At 35.6% G+C, this 16,853-nt stretch overlaps 2 protein-coding genes across 2 annotated transcripts in view; both read right to left on the reverse strand.

Annotated features, from left to right (window-relative positions):
* Window positions 1-16,853, reverse strand: part of LOC137394920 (trafficking protein particle complex subunit 9-like) — a 77,925-nt gene that overhangs the window by 58,496 nt on the left and 2,576 nt on the right. The window contains exons 3-6 of the mRNA XM_068081702.1: window positions 15,357-15,502; window positions 13,011-13,148; window positions 9,182-9,306; window positions 8,671-8,739 (exon numbers count right to left, since the gene is read on the reverse strand). Coding sequence (XP_067937803.1) covers window positions 8,671-8,739; window positions 9,182-9,306; window positions 13,011-13,148; window positions 15,357-15,502 — 478 coding nt within the window. The remainder of the gene's footprint in view (window positions 1-8,670; window positions 8,740-9,181; window positions 9,307-13,010; window positions 13,149-15,356; window positions 15,503-16,853) is intronic.
* LOC137394931 (uncharacterized) lies at window positions 7-4,088 on the reverse strand. The gene is made up of 3 exons (XM_068081709.1): window positions 3,397-4,088; window positions 2,004-2,284; window positions 7-968 (listed from the first exon to the last, which is right to left on the reverse strand). Exons 1-3 carry the CDS (start codon window positions 3,977-3,979, stop codon window positions 168-170), a joined length of 1,665 nt encoding a protein of 554 aa, XP_067937810.1. The 5' UTR covers window positions 3,980-4,088; the 3' UTR covers window positions 7-167.

Consider the following 16,853-nt stretch of genomic DNA (forward strand, 5'->3'; position numbering starts at 1 on the left):
CATAACTACATATCAATCTAGCCTTACATAAATATTATGATTTTATTTTTCCATGCAACTTACATAAAAATATTAAATACATCCTACTGTATATTCACAGAATATTCAACAAACAGTCTTAGCTTCATCAGAACAAGTATAAAGACTGACAACAAAAAATGATCAGGTTACAAGATATGGGAATATTTGGGTGAGAATTTTTTTGTATTGTTAGTCCTATTTCTTTTGTTAGCAAACCAAGTGTCAACTTTGGATGAAGAAATTCCACACAGCGCCGCCAATTCTCGTTTTTCTTCGAATGTAGGATATGGTCGATAAAGATGCTTTCTAAACCATTCACTCAAAATAGTTTTAGCCTGAGGGCTCAAATAACGTTTAAAGCTCTGAGGAGAATGGGCGCCCAAACTACTCTCGTTAGTTGGTGATAGCTCAGAATCTGTTGAAGTGTGGCTTTTAGTCGGAGAAACGTTGTTAACAACGTCTTTGAGACTTTCAATCACCGATTTGTTATTTTTTAAATTGGCATCGACTTCTTTTGACGATTCTGATGTCTTTTGGCGACAGCGCGCTATTACCTGCTCCAAACTCACTTTACCAGCAGGTTGCTGGTAAAGTGCTGTTTGAGTATTTTCATAAAAATTGTCCGTATCTATAGGCATGCAGGTGGAGTTAGAATCTTCATCATTGACATCAGCGCCTTGACTAGAGCTAACGGTTTCTATGTCAATGGTCTCATCGTCTTCACACTTCTCCTCAGCTTGGTAATGTTTTACAGTGGGCAGTGTTTTCTGTTGAGAAGCTTGATTCACATTAAATAAGCCGCTGCCGGATGTCTTAGGCGGTTCAATTTTATACTTGTGCAACAGTCTCTTCTTCATCGCAATCTTACTGTTGAGCATGTGCTTGCCGCCATTGTAAGTTAGTGTGTTGAAAGAGCGAGCTCTCGTGTTTGCCATCCACTTCTTTACCTACATATTAAGCGTGTATATAGTAAGGCTTCCAAAACTGAGCCATGTCAGTGTCAAGATTGTCAGGCTGCATCTCAATTAATACGCAATAAATTTATTCTAATATGCTATCTCTTGGACAGAATGGCAGCAATATTGGCAACAAAATTAGCTGCCATTTATGTGAAATAAAGCTGAGCGAGTGGCATTCCCATGTATAAAAAGGCATGAGATAATGATAAGTAAGTATGTAAAGTCCATGCCACTCAACCATTGACACTGACTGCCTGCTTTGGCATGTCAAACCTTTGACACTTTCTAGCAGCCATGAATATGACACCAAAGATCTGAAAACAGACTTATCTACATTGAAGAGCTATCAATTTCAGATAGCGTTGCATCGGCTCTTCCGACGACTCCTCACGACTCAATAATCATTATGGTTTTATGATTATATTACCAGTTAGCAATGCTTAGAGGGAATCATTTTTAGAAGTAACTAACTGGAAGTAATGATGATGGTTTTTCGCTTAAACGGCAATTAGGTTTGCTAATTTTTACCCATGAAAATGTTCTCATTTGCATAAATCAGAGTCGAGGCAATAAACATATTGAATTTTAGTATTGATTTCATTGATTGCAGCCAGTTAGAACTGTGTATAACTGCTTGACTTCTAATTCTGTATCAACTTTTCCGATGCTTACATTTAACAAATGCGGTCGTGCTTTTCAACTTCATTAAATATTGAAATTTTCATAATTTGCAATGGTACAGCAAACAAAAGTTGAAAAAATTTTTACTTGGGCAAAAAAATGTCAAAAGCAAACCTTTTTTAAGAATGTGATTTTTAACACCTCAATTACATTATGAATGATTGATGGAAAACCAAAATCAAGGCATCATTTTTAAAAGTCGCACATACTGCCCCAAGTTCATGAAAACTATTTTTGTAGACGCAAACAATAATTTCAAACAACAATAATTTCAAACAACAATAATAATATGTATAATTACTGTTATTGAAGAAATATCCATATTTTTGGTGTTAACTTTACCTGATTCGGGGTGATGGAACCTGCTGCTGCCAACTCTCTTACTTCATCATCCGTCGCATAAGGATGGTCTCTGTGGTTTTGGTACCAATTCTGGAGGGTTGACACTGCCTTTTTAGAAAGGAATCTGCTCTTTTTCTCTACCATTGATGACTTGACATATAGCTTGTTTGGCGACCCACTCAGATCTAATGGAATTTCGGATTCTACAGATGCTGACGCCGTGATATTGATAGGTTTCCCGTTGCCAACTGGGAATCCGAAGATGTTATTACGAAGGCCAACTAAAAAAACATCAAGATGATGTGAAAGACAAGCATCAAAGAAAGGCAAAGTTCAAGCAAAATGAATTATAAAACTGACAGAAAATGCTCACACAGCTCAGAATAAGTAATACATAAATAATAAATCACTTTTAATGCTGTAAGCTGGATGTAAACCAAAAAAGATTATACATCTCAGGTTATGGCACTTTTTGATTGAGAAATTATAGCTGAGAATGACATGAGCAGGCCAAGGATTATCAATTAAACTACCATTTGCTTTTATTTTCAGTGACAGCAGGACAACTGCAAGCAGTAACCAGTGAATCCTTGAACTAAGGAAGTTAGTTATATAAAAATATTCAGTAAACGTAACTTTAAAATATCGCACAATATTGCTTCCTGGTATAATCAAGAGCTTAATTGAAATTTTGCAGCATACTTTTTTATCAGGCCAAAAAGTTGATTAGTCTATAAAACTCTCAAGGTAACCTTCCTATAGTAAAATAACTGAATCAAACGCTTTAACTGAAAACAGTTTATATTTTCAATCAAAAAGGTGAGTTTTCTATTTGCTTATAAAAAATATTTGGTAACATTTACCAAGATCACTGTGATCATCTCTCAACAACTGACATATAACAAAGCACAACTACCCAGGTAACAGTGATAAAATGAGATAGCGTACTTTAACAACTAGACTGTGCTATCATTGACAACTAAAATAAAAGCATTGAAAACTTTAATGCGTGTAAAAAATATGTCTCTGTCATCTGAGGAGCTCTGCAAATTTTATGTAATTAAGGTCGTTGTGAGTTCTATAGTGCCAGAAGACAAAGTCTCACAAAAAAAGAAAAAAAAAACATTTTCTTGCTGAATAATTCTTTTGGCACCTTCTAGTAACTGATGCCCATCAACAACTGTAAACAAACTGAAATGGGTTAAAAATTTGAAACTCATGAGTATAGAAGCCAATGTTAATGAGCGCTCCTTAAAAACTTACTTTTATAGCAAAGCTTGCAACGGTGGGAATCATTAGCAAATATTTAATTAAAAAAATATGCGAAGCAAATGGAATTTAGCTTCTATAAAAAATGTTTAAAAACAGAATTGTGCTATTGTTTTTGACTTACAGTTGAGTGTAGGTGCAACAGGAAGGAGGTCTGTTGCTTTGTTCATGGCACCGATGCTCTCTTGAATCTTCTCCATCAAGGTTCGTCTTTCACAATCGTAGAACCAGTTTATAAGACGCTTTACATTTTCACTGTGACAGTTATAGGTGAGTGCTTTGTATCGTTGACTCTCTACCTCATCCACCAACTGGTGGTACATGCCAAGAACGCTCGGAAAGTACATTTGAACGCCTACCAATGTTTTTTGGAGATTCACATGTTGTTCCATGACGCTGTCACTGACAGTACAAAAGGAAGGATGCTGTTTTGGCTTGCTCGAGCTGTGATTCGACTCAGAGAGAAGCGAATACGGTACCGTTGAATTTAAACAGTCGAGTGCCAATGTAACTTGCAGATCTCCGAAGAATGGATGAGACTTCAGTTGTTCCAGTCGAGACCTCGGATCACCGTTTTCAGATCGGTCACTCGAGTTTGAGGTACTCGCGGCAGCTGATGGTGAAGACATCACGGCTTCTGATCTTTGCTCGTCCTCGAAGCCGATCTCGGAGCAGCTCCGGTTTGATAGCGAAGGTGAAACGCTCATTATCTTGACTTAAGAGGGTTTGAAATACCCAATCACAGTTAGCTCGTCTATTTATCGTAGCAATAAGAGGGAATTGAACCCAAATAAATATGAGACCTGATAGCTGGATGGCTCTCATCTAGACTGACTGTGTCACTTCTTTGCATCATAAGCAGTATCATAATGGTAACAGGAAAAGAATGCCAAATAGGCTACACTTAACAATTGGTGTTTGTCTGACTGCCAATCAAGCGCTGATGAGCATTATTGTGAGTGTCATTTGTCAGCAATAATAAACATGTCAGGGTGTATTACAGCTGGCGTGTCACACTCTCACAAAGCTCAGGAGCGTATCAAATCAGCCATTCTCACCGCCAGTTCAAATCTTTCACTATAATAATCCTCAGCAATATTTTAAGCCACTCATTTACAAAACTCGTTAAGTAACTCTGGCTTGAGTAAACATATCAGTGGCACCGCAATTAATTAAATCTCCATTGTTTTAAGTTCGAAATATCGGGTGAAACGCCGAAGCTTTTGAACGCATCCACTCCTGAGCAGGATCAAATATTGCCGAACGCGAGGAATACACGCACACCTTTCAGCCACTCATTGAGAATCCCGTGATTAGCTTTTTATAATTCTTCTCTCACTCTCGATTGGCATCTGACTGATTAACTGCTGGCTATCATACTAACAGGCTTCAAGCTACATGAAAGGCAAGACGTAGTTACCTCCCATATCAACAAGCGCATCACTATTTTAATAAAATATATTATCTAAAATTTATTACTAAATCAATATTGATTAGAAGAGAATTAAGTTTCCATTTTGCCTCACACAATTCTTAAACTTTACATATACATGTAATTAGAAGTGTGATATGCTACATTCGATAAATGCTGTCCATACAACTAAGAACACTGAGATTTTTGTTTGAAGGGACTGGCATTAAGGCAAAAGTTTAGAGGGAAAAAGCCTATCATTTAGCCAATTAAGCATTTCAGCTCATCTTTAGAAAAAGTGCTTTTATATATTTTGTCCTCTTAGATATGAAGTAGTAACAGTTCAGCGTTTACTTTGCAGCTTACAACACTTATTTGATATGTATGAATAAACATTTAAATTTATTTAAGCCATCTGTAGAAAAAAACTGGAATTAGATATCACAGATAATCAGCATGTTTAATGTCGATACCATCAGCGAAAAGTGAGAACTGTTGCATAGAGATTTGCGTAAACATTCCAGTCTTTAAAATGATTAAACAGAAAGGAAAACAAATGATAATTAACTTATTTAAAAACAATATAAGGACATATTGCAGCAAATATTAGTACATAATATATTTTTCTCAAGTTGAATAGAAATTTGAGAAATGATACTAAATGCAAACAAACAAAGGCACTACAGAACATAAAATATTTTACCTGCAGCTTATTATAAGAATATCATGTGTTGGCAATCGGAGATGCGCGATATTTCGGACTCAAAAAAATAAATGTACATGTATTTCATTCAAAACATCCGTGAGGTGCTAAATCTTAACTACCAATAGAATATACATTTATAACAGATAATATTTTATTTTATTGAAAAGAAAAACTCCCTGTTTTAAAATTACAAACAGCATGCAGCAAACATGTTTTCAAAAAAGATACTGAAATTATAACAGAAGAGGAATTGGCTGCATACCAAGCTGCAAGTCAAACTCGTGTCACTTATGATATCTGCTCATACAGAGTGACAAACCCATTAATAATTGCTTTTTTTTGCCACTCAATACTTTGTTACTGAACTCTCATCAAAATTGACACGATGAGATGACATGGGTGGCCTGAGGAGGGGCAATTTGATTGCTCAATAAAAGATTTGTGCCAGACCAACAACCGACAAATGATTTCTCGATATAATTGAAAGAATATGAACATAAGAGAAACTCCTAAACTAGTCGAGAGCTACAGTTCAGGAAATTATTGTCAACATTGATACAATGAAGGCTTCAAGAACATGTCTCTAAGTCTATCCCTTTATCAAAAGATACATTTTATAAGAAAGACATCACCATCAAATACTCGAGCAGTTAAAAATACAAACACACTTGAAATGACTCAAAATGTTCATTTGATACGGCCCTGTGGGTGACACGAGATGACGTGGGCAAGGCTTAAGATGATTAGCAATGAAGTAGGGGTGTTTGACCACGACATCTAAGTATGGGGAGAGGAAGGCAGTCAGTATTTGAGTGCTTGGTGTATAGATAAGTGACGCGAGGCGATGCCATGTCAATTGTTCTTTCAATACCTTTGTACTTGGCTATAAGGTGGATCAATTACGTGAGAGGCACTTGAGAATGCTGTAACTCGCCCGTGCAGAGCGCTGCTCCGCACCCATGGCCTACGTATCTAAACTCTTCCTTCAAGGAACTTGAAACGTGTGAACCGCCACCCGTATGCATGCGCGGACAACCGAGCCAAGCCGCTTTTATAATCCAGATCCAATCTGTTGAAGGCTGCCTCGACACCCCTCATGCCAGAATAGAGAGGGATTTCTTTGGTAAACCCGAGTAGAATCAGTTTAATCAAATTCTGACTGTCACTTTGTACATTTACAAACATCTCTCGCTGATAGCACATTATTTACAGTCTATGATAACAGCCTCCATACAGACGCATCTGCTAAATGCAATCAAATACGTCCATTCTTCTTTATAAACAGACTTACGAATGACACGACCATCTTGCAACAATAAAAGATATTTTTGTAGCATTCCAGATGATAGCCTCAGCTGGTAAAACAACTGCCGATGGGCTCATTTATCGCTAATTCGGCATATGCATCATTTTATTACGCATAATTTTATACAATCAGTGAGTACTCCGCTTTTATAAATAAAAAACTCCAAAAATGGACCAACCGGAAACAAATTGACTCACCATGTTATATTTAGCTTTTTGCTCATACATGCACATTAGATGCCAAAAGCTTTTTAAAAGCGGTGAACTTTTATTTTGCGTGAATGGTTGAATTCTGGTAAAACAACTTGTGCTCAAGCCAACAAAATATTCTAATGTAACTTTTATATCTGCAAGACTTTTTGTATATGCAAGGCCTTTGTAGATAAAATCTTTAATTGTCATCTTTAAAAAGTCAGCACCAATTTCACACCGACCCACACAAATTAATCTATATCCATATTTATTCCAAGGCTTAAGCAGCATTATACATAAAAGACAATAAAAAGAGAAAAACGTCTGAGACCAACTTGTAACACAGCATTTGATAGTTAGACAAAACCAAAAAAGGTTGAACAATACTAAACAGTCCAACAGCCCTCAAGTCAGCAGACTTTGTTTTTTTATATTAAAAAATTAAGTTACTCCTTAACCTCTAGAAATTAGAAGATGGAGAAAGATATCAACATAGTTTCAAATTATATTTGGAACTTGATAAATTTATAAAAGTTTTAAGATGTTTACAAATCCAAAACGAAAATATTGCTTTCAATAGACTAATATTTTTTCATTGATCACAAGGCGTGATTTCCTTCCTTTGTTCATGACCAGAACAATATATATACATTATCCATAGTTATATGCATGCATACACAACAACACTATATATATACTACCCATAGTTATATGCATGCACACACAACAAAGATTTGCCACAGATATCACAGAATATTAGTCCTGTATTTACATAAAATAGGTATTGTAAAACTTTTGAGAAACTAAAATGTATGCACAATGGTCTCTTACCTAAAGGTCTCCTAAGCACAATGGTCTCTTACCTAAAGGTCTCCTAAGCACAATGGTCTCTTACTAAAGGTCTCCCAAGCACAATGGTCTCCTACCTAAAGGTCTCCTAAGCACAATGGTCTCCTACCTAAAGGTCTCCTAAGCACAATGGTCTCTTAGCTAAAGGTCTCCGAAGCACAATGATCTCTTACTAAAGGTCTCCTGAGCACAATGGTCTCCTACTTAAAGGTCTCCTAAGCACAATGATCTTTTACTAAAGGTCTCCTAAGCACAATGGTCTCCTACCTAAAGGTCTCCTAAGCACAATGGTCTCCTACCTAAAGGTCTCCTAAGCATAATGGTCTCTTATCTAAAGGTCTCCGAAGCACAATGATCTCTTACTAAAGGTCTCCTAAGCACAATGGTCTCTCACTTAAAGGTCTCCTAAGCACAATGGTCTCATACCTTAATGTCTCCTAAGCACAATGATCTCTTACTAAAGGTCTCCTAAGCACAATGGTCTCCTACCTAAAGGTCTCCTAAGCACAATGGTCTCCTACCTAAAGGTCTCCTAAGCATAATGGTCTCTTAGCTAAAGGTCTCCGAAGCACAATGATCTCTTACTAAAGGTCTCCTAAGCACAATGATCTCTCACCTAAAGGTTTCCTAAGCACAATGGTCTCTGACCTTAAGGTCTCCTAAGCACAATGGTCTCTGACCTTAAGGTCTCCTAAGCACAATAGTCTCTCACCTAAAGGTCTCCGAAGCACAATGATCTCTTACTAAAGGTCTCTTAAGCACAATGATCTCCTACCTAAAGGTCTTCTAAGCACAATGATCTCCTACCTTAAGGTCTCCTAAGCCCAATGGTTTCCTACCTTAAGGTCTCCTAAGCACAATGGTTTCTTACCTAAAGGTCTTCTAAGCACAATGGTTTCCTACCTAAAGGTCTCCTAAGCACAATGGGCTCCTACCTTATGCTCAATAAGCAGTCTTGTGGCTTTCAAGCTGGCTTCCATTTCAATAATAGCAGCAGCAGGAAACTGAAATTATATAAGTGCTACCAGTAATCTTAAATTGTTTGAATAAAACGCTCCACTGATGATAGCTACAAGTAAATGATTCGTAAAGCTTTCAAATATGTTTAAAAGGTAAGTATGCGGTAAGTATTTGTGTTTACTAACTCAATTGCGATTAAATAAACCTAGATTTTAAAGACAATAAAAACTAAAAAATGCAATAGAGTCGCTGCAAACAAAATTGTTCTGCATTTCCACATTTTAGTTAAAACAGAAACATGCATATTCATCACCCGTTTGGCTCTTGCCTGTACATTGATCTTTAAGCAGATGATGAGAAGACAAAATATTTTTGCAAGAAATCGAAATGACACTTTCAATTTATAAACAATTGAGACAGCTTTCATACCTCGGTAGCATATTGAGTGAAAGGCGTAAAAGATGTAAAAACAAAAATGAACCTTACCTTGCAATATTTATAGATGGCCCCCCTATATCTAGTGATAATTTCATCAAATGTAATATGGAGCTTTGGTCTGCTAGAGGCTAGGTCAAGATGGTTGAAGCTATTATGGAGGGTAATGGATGGATCTAAAAATTGAAGACAATTCATAACACCTGCATTTCACAAAAGGACAGCGTGTAGAGAAACTCTGATTATGGTATAAGCCATCCAGTAAAGTTTTCTGTTGCAACAACTAGAATCTCTGTATGATGCAACACTAACACTAACCAATGCTTTACCCAAAGATTTACCCTTGTACAATAATTTGAATACCTTACTTCTTCATATTTGCCCAGATCATAGCAATGCGTTGAGTCCTAATTTTGACTAGCCATATGCAAAGTGAATATACCCCTAAACACATCATTATTGAATCTCACATGAAGCTAGAATACCGAGTAAAGCAGCGAAGAATACTTTGTTCAAAAATCAAATCATCTCTGGTTGATAACCAGTAATACAACATATACTATGCATGAAATGATGAAATTACAACATGCTGTATATTTGTTCCATTCAAAACTGATAAGAAAATACTACGTGTAATTCATATATGCTATTTATTCTATCATTTCAAATAAGCCCTATAAGGATCCTCTACATTTTGTGATTTTGCTATGACCATAGCATTTACCCTTCAGTTGTAATTGTAGTTCAAGGGGAGTATTGGCAGAGTCCAGGACTCTACAGATATATTTAGCAACTTTTAAATATAATTTTAATTATTTGAGACTTCAGCGCCAACTGGTAATGTTTACCACCTCACAAACAAGCGAAAAATATTTGTGTTGTGAATCACAAACTGATGGGCCATCCATCTTGACGAGGTGGCAATAATGCATACTACCAAAAGATTACGTGAGATACAGGTTTAATGAAAATCTTTTTTTTTGGCACAACAATATGTCAAATAATGAAAGGGTGTTGAACAACATAATTGATAGGCATTTATAAATAGACTATATGCACCCCCTGTGCACTATAACACATTTGCTTTGAGTCCTAGCCAGAACAACAGGAAGTCAAGTGAAATTAGAAACAAATTTATCAATTGTTTCTTGTGGTATCTTTTTCTAATCGGCTGCGCATGTCAGTGATGCCAATTGCAATGCAAAGATGTTTTGAAGTTATGTTATTACTATCTGAAAGCAGACTCGATATTGTCACAGCAACCATAGAAATTCAATAACCCTCCCTGTCTTATAGATCTATGTATGTGTAACTTTTCACTGGCAATGGTAAGCATCCACAAAATGATGTTTTTCATTACATGACAAAAGGAAAAAAATGAAAAGACAGAACTCAAGAATTATTGAGTTGAACAAACGTGTTTTGAAAGTTGATAATGTAATCTAATAGTACTGCAAGGATATCGCGATAGTAAATTGAACGTTATAGTAACAGAAAGTTCATAAACTAAAACATATGATGGTGCATGTAGTACTGTTTTCATGAAACAGAAAATGATGTTTTTGTGAAAACGATGTCATATATGTGGAAGGATAAATACTAATATTTTGAGAAACTAAAATAGGGATAGAATAGATAGGCAAACTGTTACACAAGTACAATGGAAACTCTTTTTACAAAATTATATGTAATTTGTTATGGAAGCCGATTCGCATGTAGAAGATCTGGTAAGTAGAAACCTATTTTACCCTATAAACGCCCTAATCTGTTCTACGCTCCCACAAACACTTGTTAGAATTATATTACTACATAATAAATAGAACAAGTACATATAGAAAAAAGAAAGAACAAAGAAATAACGAATAACAATTGCGAATGGTATTTTTATTTTCGGCATTGGCCGTCTAAACAAGGTGAAGACCGAGGTAAATGGGAAGACAGCGGTCAGAAAAGGTGGGTGTTGTATTGTTGTCATAGTTTTGCTTTGCTAAGAATAAATGTTTGTAAGAATGAAAGAAAAATATTTATTTACATCAACATGAAATAAAAGAAGATGTCATCATATATGAAAATCAAAAAATTAATTGTTAGTAACGAAAGTTGTCCTACTCTGTGTGTGATAAATGATAACTCCAAATTATACAATGAACAAAATCAAAACACTTGTCATTTACTGATTTTGGTTTGCAGATGAAACTGAGTTAAGCTTTGTACGTCGTATCAAGAGGAAGCAAACGGGATAAAACACGAAACAAACAAGCTAAAATATGCAAGGCCATTCGTATCTAGAACAATCTTTTACAAGTCAAAGTAAATTTTCTAACAAAAAACGTTTTGTAACTAGAAAGTTTTGTATGTAGAGTCTTTGTATATAAGTAGAGGTTTCACTGTATTTATAGTGTAAGAATGGGGTACTATGGCTGCAGTCGGAGTCGGAAATTTCCTAGTGAAGATTCTTAGTCGCAGATGTAAGCATAAGTGCTTAGCAATTCACTATAGAGCAATTACCAGTGTCTGTCCTATGCTGACCCTCTTGTCATCTCATATTTAAAGGTTGACTTGCAACAAAATTCACATTACAGTTATTTAGTATCAAAAGATTCACCATGTCTTACTCTGCTGTGTTGTAGGTGCAAAATATGTGGAAATATTATTACAAGCTCTTAAAAGCTCAAAAACGAACAGGTAATCGCCTCCATCACGAAAACGCAGTAGAGCAGAAACTTTTTATTTTGATGACGTTGTCAAACGTTTTGGTTATTGTTTTGACACGTGAAATGAAAGATCAATGAAATGCTCAATATAAAACGTCTCGTAGCACTAATTTGTGACAAACACTTCGGGTTTTACCAAAAACCGGTATGAAATATAGATGTTCGCTACTTAACAGTTTTGTTTCGGCTTGGTCTAATCGTCTAGTCGTAATCTGATCATGTGACCCATACTTCCTGCCAAACAGTGAGAATAATTTTTGCACTATTTTTCGACTATCACAGGGGAGAAACAGGCTCGTCACGTTTATCAGAAGATGATATGCAATCCTTCAAGCTAAGTTTAAAAAATTAAACGAATTTTCACAGTAGGTTTTGCGATACTAGTGCTCGAAGTGACAGCATTACAATGATGATGAAATAGACGCATAAGGACAATAGACATGGTTTTATTAAATGCGTGAAGTATATTTGTGAAAGTATTTCGACGAATGAGGTTGTATGAAAAAGTAAACAGAAGCCCTCTTGTTCAGCTTCATCCCATTTGAGCCATTTGAGCCATTTGGGAAACCATTTGCGCGTTTTTGAGCTTTTAAGAGCTTGTAATCACATTTCCACATATTTTGAACCTACAACACAACAGAGTAAGACATGGTGAATCTTTTGATACCAAATAACTGTAATGTGAATTTTGTTGCATTATGAAGCTATCATGAAGCTCTATGATCATGGAGCAAAGACAAACTAGTCCAGCAATGAAAACACTTTTTGTGCACAAGTTTCTTTTAGACTCTAATTTCTTTTTAAATTCATGTAATCACTAGTGAAAAATGTCTGACCTTATACATGTAGCATGTCCTTAAAAGGCTAGTATGTTGAAATACAGCACAACAAACAGAAGTTATCTTTTCTTGACTAAAAACCATAAATACATTGGAGAAGACAACTACCATAAATATTAAAAAGTTTGCAAAGAAAAGTGGACTACTGCCAGCATGTCCCATTACCTACTGCAATGACAGCTGATGTGCTTTTTTAGCAAGTTGTTTGACTGTTTTAAACACTGGCAGAACTTATCTTGGCATACTCACAGTCAAATAATAGATTCAATGAAGAACAAAAAAGAATATACAAAATTCTAACAAGTGCTACAAACACATTATCCTCACCAAGAAGGAGCCCTGGCGATGACCTGCCAGTGTTGCTGAAGGAGGAGTTTCTTTTAACATTGCCATCAAGAGAGCTAGATTGCCTGAGCTCACGAGTGAGCACAAAACTGGAGGCGACAGCCAACCCTTCCAAAGCACCTGTTAACCATGATTCAAGGTCTCATTGTGATCATTGTCACATTTTGTAGCAAACATTCTCATTAGATCCAATTTTTTTTATTTAATTCTCTCTTTCCAGAGCCCAAAAACTTAATTGCAAATACCTTTGGTAATTGCATAGATAATTGAAACAAAGGCATAACACAGAGCTACGCAGAAACACTTGTTATAAAAAACTAAATTATTTTGGTGAAGCTGCATTTAGGTGAATAAAGTGATAATCAATAAAAAGAGATTAGGTCCCGAAACCTTTACATTAAAGACATACTAATGGAGGTGTCGCATCGGAGAGGATCTCAATATACAGATGAAGGGCAAAGTATAAATTTTTTGCTAGATTCAGAGTAAAATTGTAGATGGTTGTTAATAAATTGCATGAGCAGTAATCCTCGTACTTCCCAGCCTCACCTATCCCGACTTCGCCGTATAGCTAGTTTCATGGCCATTCAAGTTTCTTCATTCCAATTTAGTAATGATAGCTTACGTTTAAAAGTTGTATTAGTCACTGAACAGGAAATGAGCTAATCTTAAAGAGTGTCAAGCTATTCCTAACACGAAGAAGAGGCATTGAAAGACATTTACCTATTGCAATATAATCGTATATTTATTTTTATTATTTTTTTTAGTAATAAGGAGTCTGGTCTTCCACTGATGGTTACAAACAAAAAAGAGCTTATTAAATTATTATAAGAAGAAACACCGTCTCATTATTATTGGATATTATCTTAAATGGATGACCACAATATTCTTTCATATCTATGTATCTGGTGTCCTGATAAAAGCTGTCAACTACCAGAATAGGTAACACAATGTTAACCAGGTAGCCCTCAACAGATTAAGGTTACTTGTCAACAGATTCACAGATACAGCCAATTTTATCTCTTTGTTTGTAAAATAGAAAACCTTCTAGTATGTTATATAATTATCCTATTAAATTTTTGGGTAGCACTACAGTAAAGAAAATGTAATTGAATATCAGACAGAGATCAAAAGAATAAATGCTGCGGTGAAATTGAAACAAATAAGGGTTTAACTGTTTAACAGATGACGGTTGAGACGCTGGTAACTAAAATGTCATAAAAGTTGAACCAGGCTAACTCACAGCTCGTTTTGAATAACACCTTTACAACCTTGTTGCACAGGAAAAAATCTGGTAGCTACCCCCACACTCTAGCATTCTATGTCACAATAATAATAATAATGCGTAATAACTATTCTACAATTAATTATGTGATTAAATTTGAAAGCAACAGCAAATGATTCTAGCTCAGCTAATGCAACAAACACAGTCAATACCAGTATGTCAAAATTTTTTTTTAACTGCTATGGTACCAACTATAAAAAACACTGTTGCATTGCCAAGTACAGTCATACCTTAACATACAACTGCCCCAGTATATAAAAAATGGAGATACGAGCAAAATTCCGAGCAAGGTTCTGCTTTGAAACCCGAGAAACCTTTGAGATAGGCCTACAAGCATACAAGCCCGTTCTCGATGGCCACGCTAAGCATTCTAAGCATGCTAGAGGACACTTTCAACATCGTTCGGCCTTTCTTGTCGAATTAGTTTGGAAAGGTTTTACAAAGGTCGGCTAAACGTTACAGTCAAAACGAGGCAAAAAGCACCGAGCCGGACAAAGAAGTCACATTAAAGAAGAAGAATTAAAACAAGATGAAATTAGAGTTGAGTTTAGCAAAAGATTAAGAATTAGCTTCATGCGCTAAATTCATTTAAGTTAAGTTCAAAGTTTCTGTTATGTTATTACTTAGTGTCACAAAAGTCTAGTGTACCGAACGCATTGCTGTAAAGTCTTTTTCATACCGCCATTAGCCATTACGTCTGTCTCAAAGGTAAGAACTACATATAGCACCGTACATTGTAATGGTAAATTTTATTGCAGACCATAACTACTAAATATGTATTTGTTACTTTGTGAGCATAGGTAGTGGATTACAATTAAAAAGGCGTTTTTCGTCATAAAATCCTGTTTGTGGGAACAGTATGGGAACAGATTAAATTGTATTTAGTAATTTTATATAGGAAATAGTGCTTTGAAAAATGAAAAAAATTGACATACAAGTTCAGTCCCAGAATGCGTTAAGCTCGTAAGTCGAGGTATGACTGTACGCCTATTCTTTGTGGGGGATATATAACAACCAATGGCAGAAGAATGCTAGCACCATACCACCAATCCAAAATTCATCGCCATTTGCTTCCAGCAGCTCCAGAGACGCTTGAAACTGGATGACAGCTTCGTGGGGCAAATCAACAAGCAAACATAGGTCTCCAATCCGTTTGCGAGAGCGTGCCATGAATCGATTTTTACCAGCTCTAAATAAAGAACAAATAAATAAGTTCTTAATCTTACGAAGCGGTAGAAATGTGAAAAGAATGCCATCAATTGGTGAGTATCTTATGCCCGGCTAATGCAATGAATTCATATTGTTACGCAAAATAAAATATTACAGTATTATTATTATTATAAATAACTAGAGTAAAACATAGTTTATGATCACCTCATCGTACAAATTTTTAGAAATACGATGTGAGCTACTTGCAATACTGATGCAAATACTTGTCTTAAACTACGAAGTAATTTCCACCATGCCATGTCTAAAGTCCTTAAAATATTTCAATTTTTGAATTAGTACCTATATGCAGTTTTTCTTCACATAGTTTGGCTATACGTGGCTATGTGCAGAGTTTCATACTTCCCTTTATTTAGTTGTATTTAGTTTGTTAAGTTCATTCAGTCTAGGTTCAAAAATGACTAGCGTGAAGTGTAGTAGTAGCAAAAAAAAGAGGAAGATAATGCTTTTTTATAATTGAAACAACAAATAACAAAAAAACATGAGCAAACATCTTCAGCTCAACTCGTTAAAATTTTTCCAAGCCATTGGGTGTTTCTCATGAGGAAGTAAAAATAATATGAGTTGAAACGAGTGAAAGTAGAGTAGCTTTCATCAAGTTTGTGAGCTGTAGAACAAACTAAACAGAACACAGTATATTTTCATAGAAAAATTTGCTCTTACATATGATGTTTATTTTTACGTATGAAGCAAACGTCAGAGCGGTTTAATTTCATATGCGGAGATTTGACTGTATTTTATTAATACTCCTAACAAAACATTTGCAGAAAGGTTAATTCGAATCTCACTACATAAACGTATGAGTGCTTGCAGGAAATAGTAAGATCTAGCTCACATAGATATTGTAAATACTGTTTGATTGAGTAATCTACTTTGTCACTGAACACAGTACATGTAATAGATTTCTAAAGTTCTACAAAGATAATTAACTATTCATGATGCTCATCATAAAATATGGAGATTGTGATAAGAAAGGCAAAGAAGAAGGTGCAGGCAGGCTGGAATGGAGAGAAGAAGATGTCAGGCATTATTTATGTGCGTGCGCGCGTGTGTTTTATTTCATCAATTAGTAGAAATATAACATTACGCAAAAATAAAGATATAGATGTTATAATACTGATTAGGTTGAACAAAATAAAGAAGCTAGTTCCTATGATGAGGCCCACATGCGCAGTAGCACTGCAGCTAGTCAAGGCGCTGGGCCCACAGTAATTGGCAAACTTAAACAGCAGGTCTTCCCTCTAGGAATCTAGGTTTAACAAATGGCTTTTCATATTAACTCTAAAACTAGTAAATGCAGAGGTTTTGTGTAA

The sequence above is a fragment of the Watersipora subatra genome, chromosome 1, assembly GCF_963576615.1.
Source record: "Watersipora subatra chromosome 1, tzWatSuba1.1, whole genome shotgun sequence".
Taxonomy (NCBI): Eukaryota; Metazoa; Bryozoa; class Gymnolaemata; order Cheilostomatida; family Watersiporidae; genus Watersipora; species Watersipora subatra.